The 25,574-nt window shown below is 32.6% G+C and overlaps 1 protein-coding gene across 1 annotated transcript in view; it reads right to left on the bottom strand.

The window, feature by feature from the left end:
• Window positions 1-25,574, bottom strand: part of LOC131853086 (kalirin) — a 221,870-nt gene that overhangs the window by 146,210 nt on the left and 50,086 nt on the right. Inside the window, exons 15-25 of the mRNA XM_059203902.1 lie at window positions 14,130-14,289; window positions 13,480-13,611; window positions 11,531-11,738; window positions 8,595-8,823; window positions 7,957-8,191; window positions 7,320-7,520; window positions 2,979-3,244; window positions 2,692-2,859; window positions 2,367-2,493; window positions 1,655-1,866; window positions 92-224 (exon numbers count right to left, since the gene is read on the bottom strand). Coding sequence (XP_059059885.1) covers window positions 92-224; window positions 1,655-1,866; window positions 2,367-2,493; window positions 2,692-2,859; window positions 2,979-3,244; window positions 7,320-7,520; window positions 7,957-8,191; window positions 8,595-8,823; window positions 11,531-11,738; window positions 13,480-13,611; window positions 14,130-14,289 — 2,071 coding nt within the window. The remainder of the gene's footprint in view (window positions 1-91; window positions 225-1,654; window positions 1,867-2,366; window positions 2,494-2,691; window positions 2,860-2,978; window positions 3,245-7,319; window positions 7,521-7,956; window positions 8,192-8,594; window positions 8,824-11,530; window positions 11,739-13,479; window positions 13,612-14,129; window positions 14,290-25,574) is intronic.

Genomic DNA, 25,574 nt, shown 5'->3' on the forward strand with positions numbered 1-25,574 from the left:
AAAAAACCGATGTTGCCAGTAGTCAAGCATTATATATCTGCTAGTTTAATACCAATTGCTTATAGATAGAAGTCAAAGATTTCACACTAACCTTTATCTCTCCTTGACCCTCTGCACAGCAAGCTTGAAGGTCTTTCAGCAGCAGTTGATACTTGGTTATACGCTGCACAGGTTTGATCAAATACGCCGCCAACGGATGCTCCAACTTCTTTTTACGTTGAACCCTATTTCGAAAAGAGCGATTTTGTTTATCTCGTTGATATTACCAAAGATTTATAAAGATTATATATATTTGTACACTCAAGACCATAGATAAACAGAAATTAAGTAATGTGGCAAGTTTAGATAAACAATACAGTTTGATATGTCTGTCAATTTTGACGATAGAAATATCTTTTATTATGATACCAGTATAGTCACGTCGTTGACATCAAATAAAAACATTGTATTGTTATTACAAATTCTCGTCGTCGGTATTGTTTAAACGATAATTTCATAGTTTCAATCGATATAAATATATTAACAAGATAATAACCATCTATTATTTCACTAAATAAACACTACCAATTAAAAGTTGGCAGTGTAAATGTACCTGAATTGTTAGAGTATCATTCTAAAATTTTTTTTGTAAACAAAAAATGTTTCATTGCCCAAGCTAAAGACTATGCGGAAATTGAGTCCAATATATACAATAACAAAAAAAATATAAATGAGTCTGTTCGTAGGAGCAATCTTCTTAAATCAATCTGTTCAACCAATAGTTTGCAAAGAAGCAATGCTAAAATAATAGTTTTAGTTTCTATTATTATTTATATAAAACGTAATATTGTTATAAATAAAATTTTTATATAAATGTAAAAATTGGATGGATGCAATATTTAAAATAATTTCATGTAACTCCATTTAAAGCCTAGTTTTCTTAATTTACGTCACTCCATCTAGAACCTAGTTTGTACGTGTCATGCTTCAAAACTTCATAAGTTAAATAAAGCAAGCACAGATTCAGGATTACCTACGCACCCTGCTTTGTAACTACCAAAATTGATGCTCTCTCAGATAGCAACTCAGTAGTACGTCATAAACTTGCTTTTATCCGCCAGAGGGCGTCCTAAACGAATATCAAAACTTCAATAGGGTGTTTACTATTTACAGGTTTAATCAAATTGAATTATTTAAAAAGAAACAATATATGGTCATTTTCATTTGGAATTATAAAAGTACGTGTATGTATGTCCGAGAGAGAGAGAATATATATCAAAAACATTTATAGTGAATGTCTTTTTGTGCTCACTTAAAAATCAACTCTGAAATTTTAGAAAATATTACCCTAAATTGGAAATTTTTATTTTAACGTTCCTAAGTAAACTGAATAAAAACATTTTAGACAAAAACTTCATGTCATTTAGTACTTAACTGTTGGTTACACTAAATCAGACATAGGTTAGTAGCAATTCATATCGATAGATGGCGCTATATTTAAAATAATGACGGAATAGAAAAACTATGTTACTTTTTTTTAAAACTAAACCTAGAATGTATAACAATACACCTAGATCATCATAAAGATCTGTAGAATAAGTAGATTGCACATCGTACTTACAATAACATTTAGAGGAACGTTACATCTAATATTGTTATGTCTAACAATGCTTACCTTTCGAAGTAGTCACCAGCATGCTGCACGACCGCCGCATTGCTGTCTGGTTTGTTCCGACAATAAGAGACGTACATATCGAACTCTCGTGCCCAAGTTACGAAGCAATGGCCAACATCTTCCGGCATTGTCTCATATTTGTCCAGTTCACGCAGAAATACGCGCTCGTGAAAGCGGTGGATCTCTTCGATGTTCCCGAATATGATATCCTCCTGGTAACCAAAATGACATTAATAATATGTATATCTTCAAATACGAAAATTAAACGGCATACCAAATTCGAAATTGAGGGAATATCTAGTAAAACTATATAGGTATGTTAAAATTTGAAAGAATTATAGCTTGATTCTCTCAAGTTCTGAATTCATTGAGCTTGCAGTTCTTCAGTTTTCTATACTGATATTTGATATTAACATAATATGTACTGAACATCTAGCATAATCAAAGAAAAAAAATAGCATAGTCTCAAATGAATTTAGAGTGTCAGTTAATAAAGTTGCACTTTCATGTAACTCTTATTATTAATAATGACATTATTGTGATCAAAAGTCCTAATGTGTGATACTGTATTCAGATTTGATATGTCGAAAACAGATTAAAACTCTAATGTATATTAAATAGCTTTCAAGTTACATAAAACGTCTAAAATTACAACGTGTGCTGAATTCACAGCTTTGGAAATTCTAAATAACATTAATATAGAAATACTAACCTTGCCCTGCAACGCTTGCGGTACAGCGCCGGGATCTGTGCGCATTTCGCGTAAATAGCAAGTGATACATGTCTCCAAATCCTTGACATAAGCCCGCTCTGTTTGAAGCAGCTCAGCCATGATGAACCTGCAGGAAAGAAGGCCCCATATAATCAGATATCTATAATATTTATAACATTAAAATAAATCGATCGTTCATCATACTCGTCAACCATAACAGCGTCCATTAAATAAAAATCTGCGCACGTGTATTATGAATGAAATAGCTGCTCTAACAATTTTATTGGAAGAAACTTAATAAGAATTTTAATTTTTCTCAACGTACTCTTTGCGTCTGGCGCTGCGTCGCTTGTCGTCACCAGCGGCGCTCTGCTGCGGTTCCACTCGAGTATCCGCTTCAGCAGATTGCGATGATGCAAGTGAAGGAGGCACACTCGTATCGCTTTCGGCCTCACTCTCACCGCCTTCCATCGAACCGCTAAATTCAGCATATCTAGTGATAAAAATTTCATATGAAATTCATTTATAGTCACTGTAGAAGTAATATAAAGAAAAAGAGTAAATACTTCTAACTAGAAAAATATTTCAGAAAGACCTTTGTATATCACTTACCTTGCATCTACAGCAGCCACCCACTCTTTGATCTGCACTGCATGAGGATGCCCCTTCTCCACGAGACCATCGGCAAGCTGAGCCAGCAGTCGAACCCTCTCGCGACTTTCTCGAGCCACGCCGGCAGCAGCAGCCGCTGCAGCCGCGCCACACCTCTCCTGCGTCTCCCTAATCCATTCCACTGCGGCGCGAGCTGACCGCTCGAACAGCGCGAACTGTTGGCACTGCTCTAATCTCTTCTTACGCACTGTCCAGTGTTCCAGTACCTATTTAAACAAAATACCATTTTAAATAACTATAGATAGTCAAATATAAAATTTAAATTTAAATAGCTTCCATAAAAATCTCATTTGTATAACAAATAATAGTCTCCACCGGTTGCAAAAGAAGCATGACCAAATTCTTCAGCATTATCACAAAGAGCGCACAGATACGCAAGAGGCATGATGTGCCGAATCCTAACCACCAAATGACGGACGGACTCATGTTAAATGCGTTGATACCATCGCCGCTCGCAACAAAAGCGTTATTGTTCCTAACGGCCACTCGGCCCTCTGTGACACTGACACTGACAATGAACAATCACTAAAATACAAATAATAACTGAGTGTCCACATTCCGTAACACATATTTGACACAATTCATATTTATTGTTGACCAAAACAAACAAACACCTGCAGAAGTGTTTGCCAATGTTTGTTTGTTGGTGCGAAGGACTATCGTTGTATACAAAATATTATCGGGGATACGCGACAAACTCATGATCTAATATCCGGACTTACATATAACAATGATGTTTAAAAATAAACCTCTTTTGTTTTCACAAATTCACACAATTACAATTGTCCCGATTAGACTCAGATAACAGTTAAAATGTCTAATTATGTCATAAAAAAATAACGCCAAATAACTCAGGATGGAATTGAGGGTACTCGTACAATTTATATTTATTATATTCTATCTTTCAACGTAAAGTGTAATACTAACGAAAAGACGGTAAAGGTATACCTAAATACAAAAGAAAAAAGTAAAAAGAGAAGAAGACGGAGCTGGGTTTACAAATAAAATCAGATTATTCGCAGAGTTTTTGAATTCCAATTTATTAATAAATCTTCTTTAAGTAACTATTTACTGTTATAACCTAATCAATATTTTAGTAAATTTATTATTTTTATACCAAGTAATATATAGTGGAGGCAAGGAGAATTACATAACAAACCCATACATGCATTTCTTGCCTCAATCACTTGCAAAGCTCCTCTAATACTCGTGCATGAGTGACAGACCAATTTTCTAAGCCATAAAAAAATCACATGAGTCCGTATAAAGAAATTACCCTAGATTATAGCGTAACTGTAATAGAAAGAAATCTACGATAATACATAATAATTAAATCCTAATGCACCCCTTGTATAATGGTAGGACACTTTTATAGGCGAAGGTTATTAGATATTCATCGCCTATTATTCTGATTACACTGCAGCCTGCAATCGTGCACGTAATTGCGTCTATGCGACTATTATGTTATGGTTGCAGTACATATTAAAGTATATTATGTAATATACCCTCTCCATTTAAAAAATAAAATTCAATTTTAAACTGCTATTTATAATACGTCTATAAAATAAAATGCAGTTGTCTAATAAATTCTCTTTGGTTTAAACGTTTCTATTATTTAAGGGAAGGCTGAAGAAAAGTGGATGCTTTAATAATAAAAATGCCATGCTCACAGCCTATTCTAAAATTACTTGATGAATAAATGACACGGTTATACCTTTTGTCGTGGCACTTTTTTTTTAATTTAATATAGATCTATATGTTAGAATTACATAGTTTTAAATAAAAACGGCGAAGTGCCGGTTAGTATGTACTTGTTAGTGGTCACTGTATTCGGAAATCATTCTATTTGTTTCAATTACTCTGACTTTTGAACAAATTTAAGCACCGGACAGGTACAAATACGCAAATTCCTAAAAAGTCAAGAAGTGTAGCGTGGATTTTAGAGCATTGAAAAAGTATTTTATATATACAAAAATTCTGTTGCATTTCTGTTTTGGAAGTCACATCAAAAAGTTTTGGAGTACTAAGAGTTAAAACAACTCTTAGTAGTCGACTTTAAGATTTGTGTGTCTACAAAGCACGTCAGAGAGGTAGAAACTTACAAGATTGAAGACATATTGTCGAACATGTGTTACACACAATTCAAAATTGTTTTGAATAATATATTCAAATTCTTCTCTAAATACCTATTACAAAGCTATATCGTTGTTTCCGCCTGTTTCTTACTTCCAGAATTTCTGTCGGTAAGTTTGTAAGTGTAATACATATTATATCTTAATAAATATTATACTTATGCTACACCTTTTACACACCACAGAGCTGGGTAGCAATTAGAATATATTTTCAAACATTTGTAGTTATCCAGACTTCGTACGGATGACAGAATGATATAGAATATCTTCTGCTTACAACATGGGGGAAACTACAGTCTGTTTTTCTATCTCAGAGACAAATCTGACACTACCAATGTTTGCAGCTTTTTGAGATTGTTATGTATTTTTGTGGTACTATCATCATCTTATTACCAACGGAAATTAAATTAACACATTGTTTTCGGGAAACGAGTAAATCTGTACCCCTTTTTATAGTAAAACGCGCATAACGAGTTTACTCGTTCTGTTACGAGAAGTGGTAAGGTGGAGGATACTTGCAAACATAAAAATATCAAATATATTTAAGATCCATCCAGGCTATAGTAACCATTTAACATCAGATGGGCCGTATGCTTGTTTTACTGTTGGCATAGTATATAAAAAGATACAAATGAAACTGTTGTTAGTTTATTAATCTTCGAGGCTAAATTGACAGATGTAAATATCAAATTTTCAAATAATGTTACCAATTTGTATATCTGCGATAATGATTATACACTAATGTTTCCATTGCTGTCGTTATATAACACAAAAATACAGTTTTGTGGTTTCTGTACATATACAGCATTAAACTACAAACCAATATTTTTTCCCTTCATACTGATAAATATTTTAAATAGATGTGTTTTATCGAATATGATACCATACAAATGTCATTTGTTTTTTTTTAAAAAGGAAGTGTTTTTTTGTTTTAGCGAAATATATGTATGTCAATGAAAAAAAAAAACTATTTTGATACAACAACTCTATGTTTATTGATACCTATTTTAATAATGCTGTGTTACTGCGTTTAAAATAAAAATCCACACATTATATCTGCGTAACTTATAGAAATGAGTAATTGATATTAATTTCCGGTAGTACCCCAAACTATTTAAAATTTCATAAAGCTGGCAACATAGGTAATGTCAATTTTAATTCCGAGAAAAAAGAACCAGACTATAATTTTAGAATGAAAATTTATAAAAAAAATCCGTAACAACGGCAGCGATTTGGCAGAATTTTTTTAATAATAATATTCTTAAAGTTTACTCAGATATATTTTTTGACGGTAATTTAAAATGCATTTACACAACAAAAGAATTGACATGTTTCTCTAAAACAAAAGGTTTACTGCCTTTTTAATATAATTAATGTATGGCGTCATATTAAATAAACATATAGCAAACTTAAGCCTGCGCTTAACAAACTCTTTTGGGAAGTACACACTATATCCTGTAATGATAAAAACCATCGCTCATATCAATCAAATTATTGTCCCTGACGGATCTAGGTAACGAACTTTGAAAAAAGGTGAGCACAATCGGTAGATCGCAGTACTGTAGACCTAGTAAAAGACCAAATCGTAAAAAAAAAAAGTTCGGTATGAAATATCAGAAAACAAAAACTATTTAAAATAATTAGCTATTTGAAAGAAAAAAAATACTATATACCAGCAAACCCGGTCACGCGTTGCTATGGCTAATAATAAGACAAATAATTTGCAATAAAATAATATTGCTACTATAAATTGAGATATAAGCTATCCTATCTTGCAAGTCGGGCAAACAATGAGCAAGTCCATAGCGGCAAACAAAGTGACACTTAATTTTTATGTATAAAGATGTACAGAAACCAAAAAAATTATTTTACAAAATAATATATAATACAGACGCTAATGAGCACCCGCTACTTCCGGGTAATTAGAGATGAGTTGCCGACCTTTTATGAAGGGGTGCATAATGGATGAAATTAAGAAAGGGATAGGAGGAAGCTGGGTGCCCAAAACCTGGACTCACCATGGGAAACTGGACAGCACTTAACGTCTTCAGATATTCTGAGGAGATATGCTTTTTCCTGAAACTAGCTGGCCCATTACTGCGTGCTCTATCACTTAACATCAATATCTAAGCATTCTCTAAAGTCTCACCTTGTTCTCCTGTGCCAGTAAAGTGTCCAATATAGCACGAGTTTGTTCATGATGCGCTTTACTAGCGGCAGGGGTTTGCCCATGTACTTGAGCCGATCGAGCCGCGTACTTGAGGAAAGTTTCCGCGGTGCGACGTGCAAGCGTGCATGCTTTTAAAAATGCCTCCTTTTGTTCTCCATGTTTGACAATCAAAGCTGCCACCTGTTTAAAATTGAAATTTTAACAATATTGTTATTATATACTACAAGGTTCAAGATGCATTAAGTTAAATATATGATGGCCAATGTACTACAGTTGCCTCCTGAGCAGAATGGTATGATTACAACATTTCAATACAAGCATTCAACATTTTTTTGCAGCGGGCCATGGTTATGTTAAAATTGATGATACAATATCACCACTTTACTTATACATACTACTATATCATCACTTTAACATAACTGACAATATGATACAGCTAAGGAGTGTAACTCTATCCCAGCGTCTGTATTTCCTGTCTCTAACAACATTGGACCTTTCAAGTTAAGAGTGAATAGGCACTATTCCAGTATGCATGTAATAGCTTACAGTATCATCACCTAACATCAGGTAAGGTTGGGTCTAATGCGCTCAAACTTAGAAACAAAAAAATACTAACCTGTGCGGCTTTGTCTGCGATGTTCATAGCCTGAGTAGGTTCATCCGTCGGTGGTGCAGCGGCTGACCCACACCAGTCTTCGTCTCTGCGATATTCACGCTCCAAAGAGTCGAGTACTGAGCACACTTGTTCTGCTGTCTTATAGAAGTTGAGAGATGCAGTCACTAGCTTGTGACGCTCTTCCGCACAAGTGACTAGGCGTTGCCAGCGTTCAGTCACCTCTTCCGATATTTCTCTGAATATTAAGAGATTAATTTTAAAATTTTATTATTTAAACTATAGGATGAATTTCATTGAATAATGTACCAGTAGAATAATATATAATAATTTAATTACTTCAGCGAATCTTTTATATTAGAATTAGTTAATAAATAAAACGCGTAAATAACTTAGTTGGACATTTTTTTTCCTAATTTTGTTTATATCACGAATCAAAAATCCCAGAATCTACAAAAATAATATGCAGACATTACCATATCTTTGTTTTGCTTGTAGTGTCGATGTTTTTCTATTCCAATTTTAATTAATAATATCTTTTTGATTATTAGAATCTATTACATAAAATGAAGAAATGAATTCAAACAATTTTAATAATCAATGTTTCTCTTATATGTCAGATTTCAAATAGAGGATCTTACCTGATAGTGTGTGGATCATAATGGTTAGCGGCCCTCAATGCATCAGCCCTGTACTTGACTTGCACGGCGCTAGCGTGTGTCTTTTCTACCGCCACTTGGAACTGGTCGTGTTCTCTCTTCAGCTGTTCGGCCTCCGCAAGGGTGCCAGGGATCGAGAATGAGGCGGCCAGCATCGCTTCGCCATTACGAATCCAACTCACTACTTGTGCTGCATCTTTTTGAAATTGTCCTATAAACAAAGAATACAGTTCATTTCGAAGCTATTTCCGATTGTGCTTGATTGGTACATGATTTATTAAATGTTTTCATTTTCAATGTCTACTGTAATTTTAAAACTAGTATAATAAAGTAGAAGGATTTAATTATTGTTAGCAATACAAAATCTAAAAACATTTTGCAACCGATATTTTTTTCACTTACAAAAAGCGATCTTCTTAGCGAGAAACTTGTCCTATGTTTTATTATAAAACTAAATAGAAATCTCCACAATAATTGCACACGCGTAAGATGCTATGCGTTCGTGATTCATTAGAAAATGTCTATTAATAATATAAATAAAAACTTATATTTGTAAATTAAATTAAAAATTATATTTGTACTATAAAATAATTATATCATCCACAGAGAGTTCCCCACGTACATCTACTTACAAATTTAATAGAGTACTTTAAGATATTCGTACTTAAGTAGGAACTTTACTGAAATAGTATTTAATGTTGACGGCCTCGGTGGTTCTAGCAGGTGGACACCACTTTTCTTCCGATGATCGCAGGTTCGATTCCGGTACGGTACACACATTTGTTGAATACAAATGTTTGTACCGTACCGTAAGTGTGATTGTTTGCATCGGTATGGGTGTTTTCTATGTATATTATATATAAAAAATCTATCTAATCTAATCTAAATATTTATATTAGTTCTCTAGAATCCACAACACAAACTCTGCTTACCGTGGAACTATATGGCGCTGATTTAATTGTCCAGGGTTATTGTTATTATTAATGTAGACAAAATTTAGAGACTCGATTTGGGAATCGGGAGTCATAAAATAATAATATTCACGGAATTTTCTATTAATAACTTCCAAGCTAAGCAGATCTTGGAACAAGATGGAGTATTGGTTATGGATACCAGCAAAGTAATATAAATACATAGATATTTTATGGGTAAATACATACATAACATACTACGAAAATACCCAGACCGACACAAACAATCATACTCATGAATAAAAATTTTTGTACCTGCGAGGAATCTCACTCGCGACCATAAGTACTTGTTTTTTTATTAACGGTTTTGGTTTTAGCACTGCGAACTGCATATATCTACTGTGCTCGCCCTTTTTTTCAAAATTCACTATCTAGATCCGTCAGGGACAAGAATTGAAGCATATTCTTAGGAGTGATGGTTGTTGGCTCCTCAGGATATAGTGTATACTTTACACAGGAGTTATTTTATTTATGCGTGAGTGGGCTATAACCACATAGGATGTGTAGTGGCGTGCTTCTTTTCCTTGGCAAAATCTGCATTGTTGTTAAGTTGAGGCCTATTTCTGCCATGTCTTTATTCAATTTGCAGCGTCCAGTATAGCCCTTGTAATGGTACGTAATTAGTTTTTACTCAATACCAGTTTATTTGAGTACCGATTCGACTAGCCCGAGACTATTAGGGCTTTGGAATGTGCTAATCCTGGCATATTCTGCCACTGATTCAGTGCTTCCTCCTTGGTTATTATTTTGAGATGTAACAGTTTTAGGCAACGCGGCACACCGCAGTAGGACTCAGGGCCCTGTTAGGCAGTTTTTGCTCCTAACTTTCCCAGTTGGTCAGCCTTTTCATTGCGTTCAATGTTTTAGTGCCCTGGGATCCAACTTAGTATAATTTTTTTTCTGCTTCTTCGTTTAGTAGCAAGATACAGTTTCTAATGAGTTTAGATCGTATTTCGTATGAGTGAAGTGCTAGAAAGCCGCTGGACTGTCCGAATAGATGTATAAATTCTGGTGGATATAGTTAAGGCTTGGAATTACTCCCAAGCATCTTATTCAGGCGTAAGTGTCTGCCTGAAATATTGAGGCGCATTTTCCTAAGCCTATATATTTTACTCCGCATATTTCGTAATAGTGAGTTAGTGTATAGTTCCATTCGTTTCTTCCAGATATTTATATTGTAATATTGTACAAAGTTGTACACCATGTTGTCTTCAGATATTCACAGAATATGACCCTATTCTGGGGTCACCCTCTTTACCCTCATTATCGAGTCTTAAATTGTCTTTAACCCATTCCTTCCCACTGTCCTATTTTTACATTTAATTTTATTTTTCAACAAACTATGTATTTATTCTATAGCTACTAATGAAATTTGTATTTTAAAATATTTTTTCTATTAAAATATGTTTTTTGGTAGTAATACATATTTACGTCATTTTAATACATATTATAACTTTTTTTTAATGTCTTAAGACCTTAATCCTATTGCATCGATGCTTGGGAAGTAATGGGTTAAAGAAATGCCTGGATATCATTCTTTGGAACTGATTCTGAGCATGCTGGCTTTCGCCTCGACCATAAATAAGGCGGTGTGAAAATCGCTAGACTATCGAAGCCGTTAAATTTTATATGAATAGTTAAGTTAATTAATTATAATAATAAAGAATAACGGGATCCTTTGCTTAATAAACAAGGCTTGCGCTGTTAAGGTATAAACCATACATATAATGATGATAATAATACCCAAAATTGACAATTGTCTGTTATATGTCAGAAATGACAAAATGTGTGAGAACAATAATAATTTAAAATATGACCACATTTTTTGCATAAAATTATTTTCATTTTTCACATGACCGTACATTCCTCTCAACGAGTGATGTCATTAATAGATAGGCCTTTTTTTTATGAAATCAATATTAAATTGACTAAAAATTTAACACACACCTAGCTGGACGCACTGTTCGAACCGAGCGCGTCTTTCTTCAGCCAGCTCTTCAAGATCTAATTGCCTGTCGTGTAGAAACTCCAGTAGAAGCTGCACCCTCGATTGAGCGTCTAGAGGTGCCGCTTCAGGTCCGTCAGCTCCAGCAGACGCCATAACATCAGATGCCTCTGCGATCGCTGCTGCCAACTCCTGACCTTGCTTTACCACCTGGGGAACAAATTTAATTGGACATTAACATATTTGCTTACAGAGAACTTCAGTATTAGAGTAATATTATTTACACTAACATTACAGCACTGGTTTTTGTGAGCCAATATGATATTTAAACAATGAAGAAAAAAGATTATTCCTTCTTAAAAGGCCGGAACGCAATTGCAATTTCTTCTTGTTCATGGGCGGCGGTAATCACTTAGCATCAGGTAAGCTGCAAGATCGTTACCCAATGGTATAAAATATTTTTTCAGGGTATATTTTGATTCGAGCCGCTAGCTGACACTACACACAATATTTTTACATTCAAATTCCATACCGTTAACACAGTGTTATTTACAAATTGTTTTAATTAATTAAATATTATTATTGTTATTTCTATTAAATTTTTCAGTGTGTGTTTTTCTCCAAGTGAAATCATGATTTTATTGAATGAAAATGTGATTTTATTAATTAAATAGAAACTCAAAAATACTTAAAGTAATTAGAGATAGAGTACATTTTATTTTCGAAAAGTTAGGACGCATACAACATTTTTACTGCCACAAAACTCCGGCGGATTGTTCGTTATGCATAAATAACGGAGGGAATATCCCCGCATAATATAAACATTTGTACTTATGAGTATGTCCTTTTCTATTGGTCTGGTTGTTCTATGTACATAATGTATACAATTTCAAAACAAAAGCTAAATAAAAGAATTAAATACTTTGTTAATTAATTGTCTTTAAATAACGCAGTGGAAATGCAAAGCATTTTAAACAATTACTGTAATGGAAATAGTTCTATTACAATAAATACACACCTAGATCTGTCATGTTGTATGCATGGATCGTTTATTACTATTACACATTCTTTGCCTTGCCTTGTTTGAATTCAATTTATATATCAGATTAATTAATTTTATGTATAGGGAAATGGCCTCTGCGTTGTGGTCATTTTTTATATATCTAGAATCGCAAATGGGCAAACTACCTAATGGTAAGTGCAAAATGTCCCCTATATAAACAAATAATTCGTATAATACGTTGTCAAAGTATACCCGTGGGAGTATATGAGAAACAATTACATAGAAACTTCAAGGTAATACTAGTAAGACAAACAAAATGTTGTCTACTAAGCATTACAGACAAATTACCACAACATGGCTTATTTGTTGCCAATCCTAAAATATTACAATATAATATAGAATATCTATAAAAGTTTTAGGGTTAATTGTACTCGTAGATGAGATTGTTATACGTGCTCTGAACTCTGTAAATATTAAGAATGAGAGGGGAATGGAATTGCCAGTAATGTACCTCTACCTATGGGGTCATCCATCTGATGACCCCATAGGTAGCAATGTAGCATGTCAGGTTAACATTCACGCGGTTCCTCCTGAAAACCAATCTAAATAACTTTCTATTCTATGTTACTCCATATAACATTAGCTATCTGCAAATGAAAGTCCCATGAAAGAGCCAGGTTTCAGAAATTAGCAAACGCAAATAGAATTTTTAGATGTAAGAACCGTATATATTTCAAACTGAAAAACTGTTAATTTGAAATTACAAACACTTCAATTTTATTTACATAAATGTTTTTTTCGGACTACTCTAAAGCTGTTGGCCGCAACTAGCTTTTACATCTTCATCGGACGATAGGGGTGAGTGCAGATGTGCGACTTTAATCCCGCGGAAGGACTTACAGAGCGGCAGAAAGCCAACTCCCGCCTGACATATAAAGATGTATTAACCTGATAGGTAGCATGTTGCATCCTAGCCACACTTTCATTGTGAGCAGCAAGTGCCTGTTCCGCTTGTTGAGGATCACGAGGAGGTTCAGTTCGCTGTAATTCGTCACCCCACAACTCCAGACGTGAAGATACCTGGAAGTACATACACAATTTTATTGTAATAAGATAAAACATAGGCTAGTAATACCTGTAGTGGTCAATTTATGAAAAGAAATGTGACTTGTGTAGTTATGTATCTTGGGAATAATGCCTCGATCCGCGTTACATAATAAAGGCATTTAATTGTTTTATCTGCTCTAGATTATCTATCTCTAGTTCCTATCTGCGACTTACTCCATTTATAATAAAATATAGGGAATCTCTATACTTGTATCAGTGTATCGTCAAAGTTTATTAAGCCGCGTTCAGTGACAAGTAACATAAATTGTTATTATTATATATTAGAATTACTACTGTAATGAACTGTCCAGGATTATTATTCAAATCAAATCTAATCAAAAATAATTTCTTCATGTAGGACATTTTAGCCGCTTATGAACGTCAAATTTATAATTTTTACCCTACCGTCCAGTTCAATACACAGATTCAGTTGAGAAGAACTGACAAGAACCTTAATTGATTTTTTTATGTTATTTAATATTATTACACACCTCAAGAGCGTCCCTTTCGAAATGTCGTAATTGGAGAGTTAATTCAAGTCTCCGCTCGCGGTCCGACCAGAGCTCCTCGAGGGCGCCGCGAGTACCGCGGAGCCTTTCCAAGGTGGTCTCTACCGCAGCGGTGCTTGTAGCGTCTGAGTCGCCAGATGATCTGAAACAACATTATTACAACATTTACTTTAAATAAGTAATTTCCTCACACGCTTACTCTAATTGTGGAATTAACTATCTTCTGAGGTATTCTAGAGACTACGGATTTTGAATTTCAACAAGAATATATTTAGGTTACTTAAGGGTAGACAACGTGCACGTGACACCTCTAGTGTTTCAGGCGTTCATAGGCTACGGTAACCGTTTACCATCAGATAGGCCGCATACTTGATTACCACCACTGTGGTAGAAGAAAAACTTTTCGCCAGGCCCACTACGTCATAGGCAAATAAAATCGAATAGTCACGTGACTTAGTCGTGTATACCTTATTTAGCTGTATCACAGTAAATATAGTGTACACATATACATAAATGTCTGTATAAATACATGTTTCCTATAATTAAGACAAAGTACTCAAGTTTTGGCACGTGTATTCCATAGACGTACCACGTTACATGTATTATATACCTGTTATACCTGCTAGAACTATAATATCTTAAGATATGCCATAACAAAGTAAGACGAGGTATATTAATTTATCGGAAAATTTCACTGTAAAAATATGTAATTTGCAGTAAAATTTAGTTTATTATTATTATATACATACTTTGTCATCCTGCATTCTTTCCCGATAACGACCAGTCTTTCTTGAACCTATAAAACCTACCTTACTTAGCTTTAAGAAAAAGAAATGTGCCTAGTTATAATCAAAGCAAATCTGTACTGTTCTTACTAAACAAACACGCCGTCCTCGTACATTCAAATTGAGACATATAATTGAACTGCCAAACATTTTATTTACCCATGACTTCGGTATTGACTATTAATTGAATCAATTTAGCCACTCCCAATGTTTTTAATACGATATTTTATTCAGTGGCTTTTCGCAGGAGATTTGTACAATATATTCACATGATAGGAGGGACGCAAATTTATCAACATATATATATTTACTTCCATATATATTTATTCCATATATACTTCTGGCAGTATTCGATAGTATAATCTATACTATAATATACCCTGATATTGTATGTGTGTGTATTACAAAAAAATATACTTCCATATAAATTCGAGGCATGTAATTTACGTTATATATTATATTTTATGACAAGCGTAAACATTAAACTTCTTGTATAAAGATTAGAAATAAGGCACTCTAAAGCATTAATATAAATGTAAATGATGCTCGAGTGACATAAATGAATATTTATAAGTACAATATTTTTCTTTTTACACAAAATAATAAAAACAGTACATAACAATGTGGACTATGGAACTATAAAATATTGAATTAAGCAAATCTCAGATATTTTTCTTTTTCAATACAAAATAACGTCCTAATTTAATTAAGCTAAGTATTAAATGGACGAAAGTAGAATAGAATAGAAAATCATTTATTCAAATAAAGATAATTTAAGCACTTTTGTATAATCATAACATTTTTTTTAATCTACCGCTCTTTCGGAAATCTTTCTCGTCACAAGAAGAACGAGGAAAGTTGAATTATATACCTATAAACATGCTGTACCTTTCTTCCTTGCTTGCTACATTCACACATCGATCAGACTTCTCACACCTATGAAATATTATAAATTAGATGTCATTCCTGTTAATTGTCTCTGAATATATGAAATACCAACCTCCATCTTAAACACTGCACCGGGGACTTATGCCTATGAGATCGTCGATGATATTTGAGCATTTTGCACAAAAATGTTCATTTCACCGGTTATTCGGACACTCGTTACTGTCCACCGTTCACCGTCGATTGTCGTTGTTTATATCACTGAACTGTCACTGTAAGCGCTAATAGGCAGTAATTAAGTAACGGTTATATTTTGAGCACGTAAGGTATTATGGGAAGCTATTACGAATGATGGTGATTAAATGTCGAGTGACCTAGTAGTGAGCGTACGCGCACCTACTGTTATGTTATGCTTGGATAGTGAAACTTACGCCAATTCCCACTACGTATAATCAACGCGTACTACAAATCGAACCGTATAGGAGCATATATAATTTATACGTTTCACATCTCAATACGACTTACTACAAAATTATAAATAACTACATGATAAACTACGCGTACGAAATATTTCACAATTACTACAAAATTATTTTTACTCTGTAAAGTTTAAAACAAGAAGAGATATTCCGTAATGACATTCTATGGAATGTAGGAAAATATTTGACGTCCTGTATTATAAAGTAAAAATAGACTGTCCGATATGAGATAACAAACACTGCTTCTACACATATTTATTAATACCTATAAACATATAGGTAATTTCTACCAAAGAGACAATAGCGCGATCCTGAATGTAATGATTATCTCTGTAAATATCTGTAGCACTGTTTGGAAAAGAAAATCGCATTGTCTTAACGTCACTTACGTAACGTAAACATAAGTTATTTATAAATATATTGAATGGGTATTCAATCGATGTGAAACAGTATGTTTTCATTTTCACATATTTTTAAATATAATAAATTACTTCTATGAAATCTGTGACGACAGAATGATAATAGTAACATAACGCATAATTTAATATTTAGTAGTACAACAAAAACCAGATTTTAATCGTGAGTTGTGACAAATCGTGACCCGCGTCTTACGGTATGCGCCCCCTTAATTTGCGTTGTTGTATATTAGAAAGTAGATATTATACATAAAATGTTTTGTATTTTAGGTTAGAAATATTATATTTCATTTTTTTTATAGAAGAGTGTTCTCAATTCTATAGTATTTTATTGATATAGTACTGCATGCGATATATATATTTTGATCCGTTTACTACACGATTTACTATCATCCTGGGTGAATATCACAGACCTTTGTAATATCAAATACCAGTGAACGTAACCTATACTAATAATAATTATTTAGACGTATGGTTTGTTTGTCGCAAAAAAATCACAATTAGAATAATATTTAGGGTGTCTATAAGTTACATTAAACTATACTTAGTTCTAACCTAAATGACGCTGTTATTACTAGTTCTAGTTTATGAAAATCTCATATATAATATGAGAGAAACAAAAATACAGATTTTTATTAAGAAGAGAGTAAACTTGGAAAGCACTACACTCGTATAAGAAAAAAAATAACGTTTAAAAAATACATCACTTGATTATATCTTTGATTGACTATAACTAGTTATTTGTTATTAATATAGACAAAACTGACAAAGTTACAAACATTACCAGTTTACTTATATTTGTGAATTTAAATTCGTAATAAATATAAAATGTGACATGCAGAAAACGTACTTTAAATACGAATACAAAAAAGCGTGTCCACAACAACTAAATGTAACAAAAGGAAAACGAAATAGCGAGTAATTTCACATTGAACAATCGCTAACGACTACAAACGCGTAGTTAAACGGTTTGGTGTCGATAATTAAGTATTTTGTAGCTCTGTGAATGTGGATGTGACATTACGGATGTAAACGTAGACAAACAAATATTAATAAAATATTTTAATAATTCTTATTTGTCGATATTAATTCAGACGTATTCACAGGCGGAGATATAATACTTTTAGGGACATTGATTAATAGATAGAATAGATTGTGGAATAAAAAGTGTAAAAAAATTTTTACATTTACATATAAAATTAGTGTTCTTGTTGTTAAGTAACAATTATGTCATAAGTCCAACTGTGATGATAAATCAAGAGTAATTACTACGGTATATTTACTGAATATCTCAAGTGTAAGAGACTCCAAATGAAATCTTATTGCGGATTTAATAAATTGCAAATGCATATACAATAACAATACTTTCGTACAAGAAGAAAATCTTGATTCACCGACCAGTGCCATAATATAAAATTAGGTTATAATATTAACGTTTATAACGGTACTTTAAGAATTTGTTATAAAAATAACATTCTTTTAGAAACACTTTTTTCAATCAATCATAAATGTTCGCGTTTATTGTATTATAGGACAGAAAATTTCATAATACAAGCATGTCGACAGTTTAACACATGTTTTGAAACATTTAATTATAAAACATTGATTGTTCGTATTTATTATTTACTCGCTACTTATACATTTTTAAAGGTTAGGTCTTAGTAAGACGAGTAGGCTACTAATGTAAAAGTAAATTTATAATACCTATTTATACTAATACTGTAAAAAAAAGCTGATTTTCATTTGAGGCAGGTACACTCCGGAACCACTGCACCGTAGAAAATATCACACTGTTTGAAAATAACACTATTGAAGAACTACACTATGTCAATACAATGCTCTTACTTCATGTAATGAACGCACAGACAAAGACGAAGTGAGAAACTACTCCTGAATAAATAAATAACAAGAAACAGTTTTACATAATCCAGTACTTGTTTCGTAAGGTTATCCACTCAGGAGCGCAATATCCCGAGCGCTATTGTGTTGAGGACCCGTTAAGTAGCTGCTCATGGCATAGAATCCATAACGTCGGTGGTGGTCAAGCAGTTTGTCACACTGTCTTACCTTCCGATGGCCGCAGTTTGATGCTCACACAATACGACTATTTCTAGATGAGTATGATTATATGAATCACTCTTGAGTATTTTCTATCTATTATGATGTAGTTAGAAAAAAATATAACATAGAATAGCACGGAATAGAATAGGTAATTTAAACTAAATAAACAATATTTGCAAATAAACATTAAGTCACAAGTTAATATAAGGATAAAAAAAAATATTTGGAGGGTAGCAACAAGTCGTATACGTTAGTCACGTATACATTGGTCTAAATTGGTCTAAACGACAAGCACTCTGTGTTTTATTTCGATTGTAAAATCAGATTAAGAGCTATTATATCCACTGCAATGGCAACAAAAGAGAGGTATCACGGATGTTACATGATAATGTGATGTCCATGGTGCTGTCATAAGAGACTGTTGCCTTTTAGAATCAGGTGGGCTGTCAGCTTGTTTTTAATTCTAACTAGATACGAACAAATACGTTAAAACTCATTACGTTACGTAGTAGCTAAAACACTGTGCTGCGGCAAGGTACGACGAATCTCTCCCTACAAATACTGTTCATTTTAAAATGACACATCAATCGATGTAACTAACAATGGAATCGTCAGCCTGCCAAATTCATTCGATTGCAACAATGATCTGTTACAGAACATTTTACGCCCGTATTAATACTTGATTTGCAGTAAAACAGAGTTAAAACGAATTTTTGTATTCATGCATGTTTCAATATGAAATATCAATATAGACGACAAAAAAATATTAAAAAATATCCAATATTGAAATACTAGTTGATTCCGCAAACTCCATTCCGCTTCAAAATTCAATATATGTACATCAAAGGCTTTTTAAAGTTTAGTTACGAAATAAATTCCAGTTTCACAGGTACGAATAGTTTGTATCGGAAAATAAATTTGTTTTTACTGCTTTCTATGAAAATCTTCATATTTTCTCACCATTTACTTGGCGTTCAAATATCTCAAAACCAAAATTAGCAAAACGAATTTCGAATTTTAGCGTGACTAATAAAAGTTATTTCATGTTTATATATAAGAAGAAAAAACTATACTAGTATCACAGAGATATCCGTTTTTTTATGCAGAATGTACTCCAAAACCGCTGCAACGATTTGAGAATTTGTATAACTGTCTGAAAGATATTTAATTCCAGATAGACATAGTTTAGTTATGATCATATACAAGTCAATGCGGGTTACTAGTATAATAATAAAGCAGTGGTAACTATCGCCTATATACATGAAAAAAAAACCATAGAATAGAATAGACTGGACAGCTATTAACGTCTTAAAGACTGACGAGGGTGTCTTCATGTAAGTTCATATTTGTTCACCATTACCACGCTAACCAGACCGAGTACAGTGTTATATTATGGGATTTTCTATTGAATGTTTGCAGAAAAAAAATGTAAGCTTGTTTATTTAAAGACTAGTTACTTTATACCCTTGCGTAGTGCTACTCAGAATAACAATGTTCATATCTTTTTTATTTGTAAACCTAGAGAATAATATACTAGAATAATATAAATCCTACATATTATGTGAAGCTGAATATATAACTCATTAGTGGAAATTGCATCCATAACATTAAGCCGTTCCTGAAATTAGTGCGCGTGAATACTCTAACTAAAAGACAATGCTTCTATGAAATATTGTATTAAATTCTGTAAAAATGAAAAAACAACCGTAATAATAGATTTTATCGTCCATGAATAGAGAGCGATGAGTAACATTTTCCTTATATTATGTTTATTTTTTTATTTAATATACACCAAAAAACAATAAATATTATTAATATATAAATAACTATGCGAAAAATTATTTGGGATCGGTACATTATGTTATTTTCATTTTCTATTTCGTCTTCTGATCCCTATCATCCGTCATATCAGTACTTACTCTCCTTTTACACATAAAATATTTAACACATCGAATAATTATAATAAGCTAAATATTTTATGTAGCGATGACGACCGAAAAATGATGGACCTACCATCTTTTTTCGGTCGTCATGTACCTTTACATACATCCAAATATAAAACCCTAATAATATTGAACTTCCTTTTTTTAGTTGTATACCTAGTCGTCATATAGAACTTTAGTTACTGAAAAGGAATGGTGACATGTTCAAACGTTACACTCACATACATATGTTGTTATTTCTCAGGATCAATGTTTTATGTAATAACGTCATTATCCTATACAACAGACGGAATCACAATCGTTTAAGAATGTCTACTCTGCAAGTACAAATTTACTCGCTATTCTAAAGGTACCTACAGAACAATAAATTAGATGTTTATTCTTGTCAACTTTTAGTAGTTAGTATGCACTGTGAGTAATATTGCATTGCTTGAATGTACTGTATGTAGGTTTACGCAATAGAAAGTGTTTTCGTAGTCAAATTCATCGCTGATACTATCAAATTTCCACTGTATACTTATAAAATCTGTCCTGATAAGAAAAAAAATATTACCACATCTTACCTTACTTGCAGTTGTTTATTTCAATTCAAGTTTTTTTTTTCAGATATTTTTATCTTATTAAGACAGATTTTATAAAAGAGCACATAATAAATAAGTATAATTAAGCATTTATTTTCCTTCACACTTCAGAAATATATTTCTCTAATAGAAATAGAAATAATCTTAAATCAAATAAACTCAGTACACCCAATCCTGAATAATTATATTTCTTATTCTACCACTCATTCGGAAGGCAAACTCATCACAAGAAAAACCAACAATAACTTTGTGTGTTGCTCTATTGAATAAATTTTTAATAAATAAATACACAGTAACAAGCAAAAGGCAATACGATAATCAACATAGAAACTGTACCGCAACATAGAAATTCTTAGCTATCAGTGAATTATCTCAGTGCTATGAAATTTAAGTTTTTCTAAAATAATTTTCCTTATAAGAATTCAATTAAAAAGGATAAAAACTGTTAATAATTGGCATATAATAGAATAAAACAAATAGATGTGTCCATATACTTCTACTACCAAATATACAGTGTTCTGATTTAAAGAGTTGAGAAAAATGTCACACAGCAGTGAACTTAGTAAGTACAGAAGCTTAGCACTTCAGCTCTCAATGCAATGGCAGGCTGTCACAGTGCATTTTTATAAAATCCCTTAGCGCAGTCTGTGTCTGCGGTCTACGCTACCACTTTCCATCAGAGGGGCCGTCAGTTTATTTACCATTCCTGTCGTATAAAAAAACATTTTGTTGACTTAAACCCGTCGAAAACGCAAATTCGGCTATAAATGTATAAAAAGTGTGCTCAATGAATATTCAATTTCACTGATTTAATCGAGCGTTTTCATGTTAATCGAAAACCGCCTTCTAACAATTATTACCTTACCGTTATTTGATCTTAATATATTTCTAAAAAGAACATGTCCTTATTTTCAAATTTATTTTGGGTTAGATAACTCCTAATAATGATATCCCGAGTATTAAGGTCAAATAATGACAAGAATTTGCTTAAGTTATGTAAGTAAAACCTGCACGACAGAACTTCGCTCAATGAAATTTTATAAATCGCGTTTAACAGGTTTCACATTTAACAAACAAGAAAGCAAAACGGTATCAATTTAGGAATAAACGTCAAAATTTATATCATAGTATGTATATATCATTTTAAGTCGTGGTCGTTTCGTCTATCTGTTACTCGGCTTACTTGTAAACCAATGGATTTTGTTTTGATTTTCACTATCGTTTGGAGAATTTCATTTGGTAGGTTTATATTTAAAATACATGTATATAATTATACGACTGCAGACGAGGTAGGTCGTTAATATACCTACAAGAATTTCTTGTTTTATATTATTAGAATTTCATACCTATTTACATGTATTCATATTTATTATTTATACAATTTCTTACATTATTATGACTGTCCTTAATCTTTATAATTAAGTACACATGAGACGATACCAAATTTGAATAATTTATGTCAGAAAATATGTAAACGAGATAACATAAATACTTATATTGTTGCCGCGCTGACTTGAACATTCGGAGCGTTAGTAAAAGTATTATTTGTATTATAGATTAGAAGATTTCAAATATTATAATTCTTGTTAAATAAATAAAATTAACATTGCCTCAAATTCAATATGGTAATCATATAAATCGTAGACAATAACCACAATTGGTGTTGCCACATACATTATTTAGATACCAGTCCTTGATACATTAGACAACGACCAATCATTCATAAGACTGGCGTGAGACTCCATATAATTCCTAGTTTTGTAAGTTTCAATTACAACTTCACTAATTACATCGCGCTCGTGTTCCCATCTTATTCAATATCGAATAATATAGACACGGCGAAGGTCGAATATGTTTAACGAAACCGAAAGTGTAATATAATATAATAAACTAGGATTAATTCAAAGAAAAACAACATCATTAGTAAAATTGTCTTGTTTGCTTGTAGAATTTATTTAGATCTTAGATATTTGAGTTTGAGAGAGATATTTGAAAGGTTAGGTATAATTTAGCCATTTCTTTTCAATTTATGCTTGTTGGCCATTATTATTGTGAAATAGGCACTGGATTAAGCTCTATTGATTGCTAATCCGGACAGCTATAAAAGCTATTAGTCTGCATGCAGAGCACACAAACATCGGTCCATTATTTGATCACGTTGATCTGACTTCTATTTTGTATTCACTCATAATCCATTTCCGAACTTGCATCTGATAAATCCTAGGAAAGAGGAGGATTAGTGATACATATTTTAAGTAACCACAACAAGATTCTAGATAGATAGATAGATAGATAGAATATACTTTATTTGCAACGTACAGTAAAGAAGAAGCACAAACAATATAACAAAAGACACATGTATCGTTACAATAAGGCGGCCTTATTGCTAAAAGCAATCTTTTGTAATACAAACGCAATCATAAAAATCAAATTAAAAGTAGATGCTGATCATCTGTTACAATATATTTCATGGATCCGAAATAACCATTCCCATAAGAAAGAATCATACGATAAAAATTAGTAATAACACTAATTTTTATCGCATGATTTTAGGGTATTTCTTCTTTTCTTATGGTTTTCACCTATGATCATGACAGCTAAGACAACAACCCAAAATTATACAAATCAGTTGAAGCTTTTTTGAGTTTATCAATACTAACGAACAGCAATTAACCGTAACAAGTAATAAAATATACAGTAAAAAGATATCAATATTAATAACTCAGGTCAATTCATACAGTGCCATCTAGTCCCAAGCTGAGCAGAGCCTGCATTATTGATACTAGATAATTATATAAATACTTTTTTGTAAAATCATATGATAAGGATGTTTTTGAATATATGATATATTCAATAAATATCCAGACCGATACAAACAATCATATTCACGAATACAAACGATTGTACCATAGTTATCGAACCTGCGCATCGGAAGTAAGGTGGTGTGCTAAACCGCAAGACCACCGGGGCCGTCAAAAGATGATTTAATAGCACATAATTCTTTCAGAAGTGGCTTGATAATTCCCGATTGATTTACAATAATTAATGTAGGCATCCGAGCACCATACACACAAGCTGGAGATGCGAGAATTCCGCAATACACGACGGTTTCTCCTGTCGTTGGAGCGTGCATTCCTCACGCGTCGGCGACCAATCGGAACCAAGTGATATCCGTCGCATTAACATCTCAAACCAATCATGCAGTTTACTTGTAATCCCGGTTCAATAAGGGGTCTATCAAATAGATCATAAATACATTTTGACTCATACATACAGAATAGAGAGTTGCGTTGACTTCACTGTTATTCTTAATTACACGAAGAATTGTAAAACTTTACAATATACTTTATAACATTAGTTATTTATTAGCTATTCCCTATTAAATTTCATTATATAAATTTTAATATAAAAATATAGCCTATATGTTATTCTGATGCATAAGCTATATTACTGTAAAGTTTCATCAAAGCCAGTTCAGTAGTTTTTACTCGAAAGAGTAACATCCATACTACATTATACTACAGACTACAGATACAAGTTCGTATTATCGTTATACTTCAAAAGTAATATTAATTTTGTATTGAAAATACTTAGAAATCGTTTTACCTTCGAGTTTTTCTATAATACGTAGAAAATAGTTCAGTCTTAAAATATTTCAATCATTTTCCCAGTGCTGTATGCACTGGGAAAACGATTGAAATATTTTTCTAGAAATATATAGGTTCATATATACCGCTATGTCGTAAATGCTAAGCGAAGTTTTGTCGTCCAAGTACTAATGTTGAAAGTATATTAATACTTTATTATTACTTATTTATGTACATAATTTATACAGCTACTGAACGAGCTAGAACCTATCATATATTTGATAGGTTAACTATAGAAATAACTAACTGATATAACTTGTTCCCGTATGAATTTCGAAATACAGGTAATGGTTACATAGGAAAATGAAGCTATGTTCCAAATTTCAATTTCCTAAGTCCTATAGAAGTGATTGTTGATAGATGAATCAGCCAATCAAGCCAATATCAAAGGCAAATCTCGTACAGAGGTAATACAGGACTAGTATGTACAGCACTCAATCGGATGAGATTCACCAGTCTAATTCCAGTCAATGATAAATAGACCTCTGTGAGCCGACATATTGGTTTCTGGCAAACTTATGACGTGTGTATATATATACCTATTCTAACATTATAAAGAGAATTAGATTTTTCCATTTATGTAGTTATTTGTTTGTAATATTCATTCATTAATTCATTAGTGTTTTAAGT

The sequence above is a fragment of the Achroia grisella genome, unplaced genomic scaffold (assembly GCF_030625045.1).
Source record: "Achroia grisella isolate CSIRO2021 unplaced genomic scaffold, CSIRO_AGI_Agris_v1 utg874, whole genome shotgun sequence".
Taxonomy (NCBI): domain Eukaryota; kingdom Metazoa; phylum Arthropoda; class Insecta; order Lepidoptera; family Pyralidae; genus Achroia; species Achroia grisella.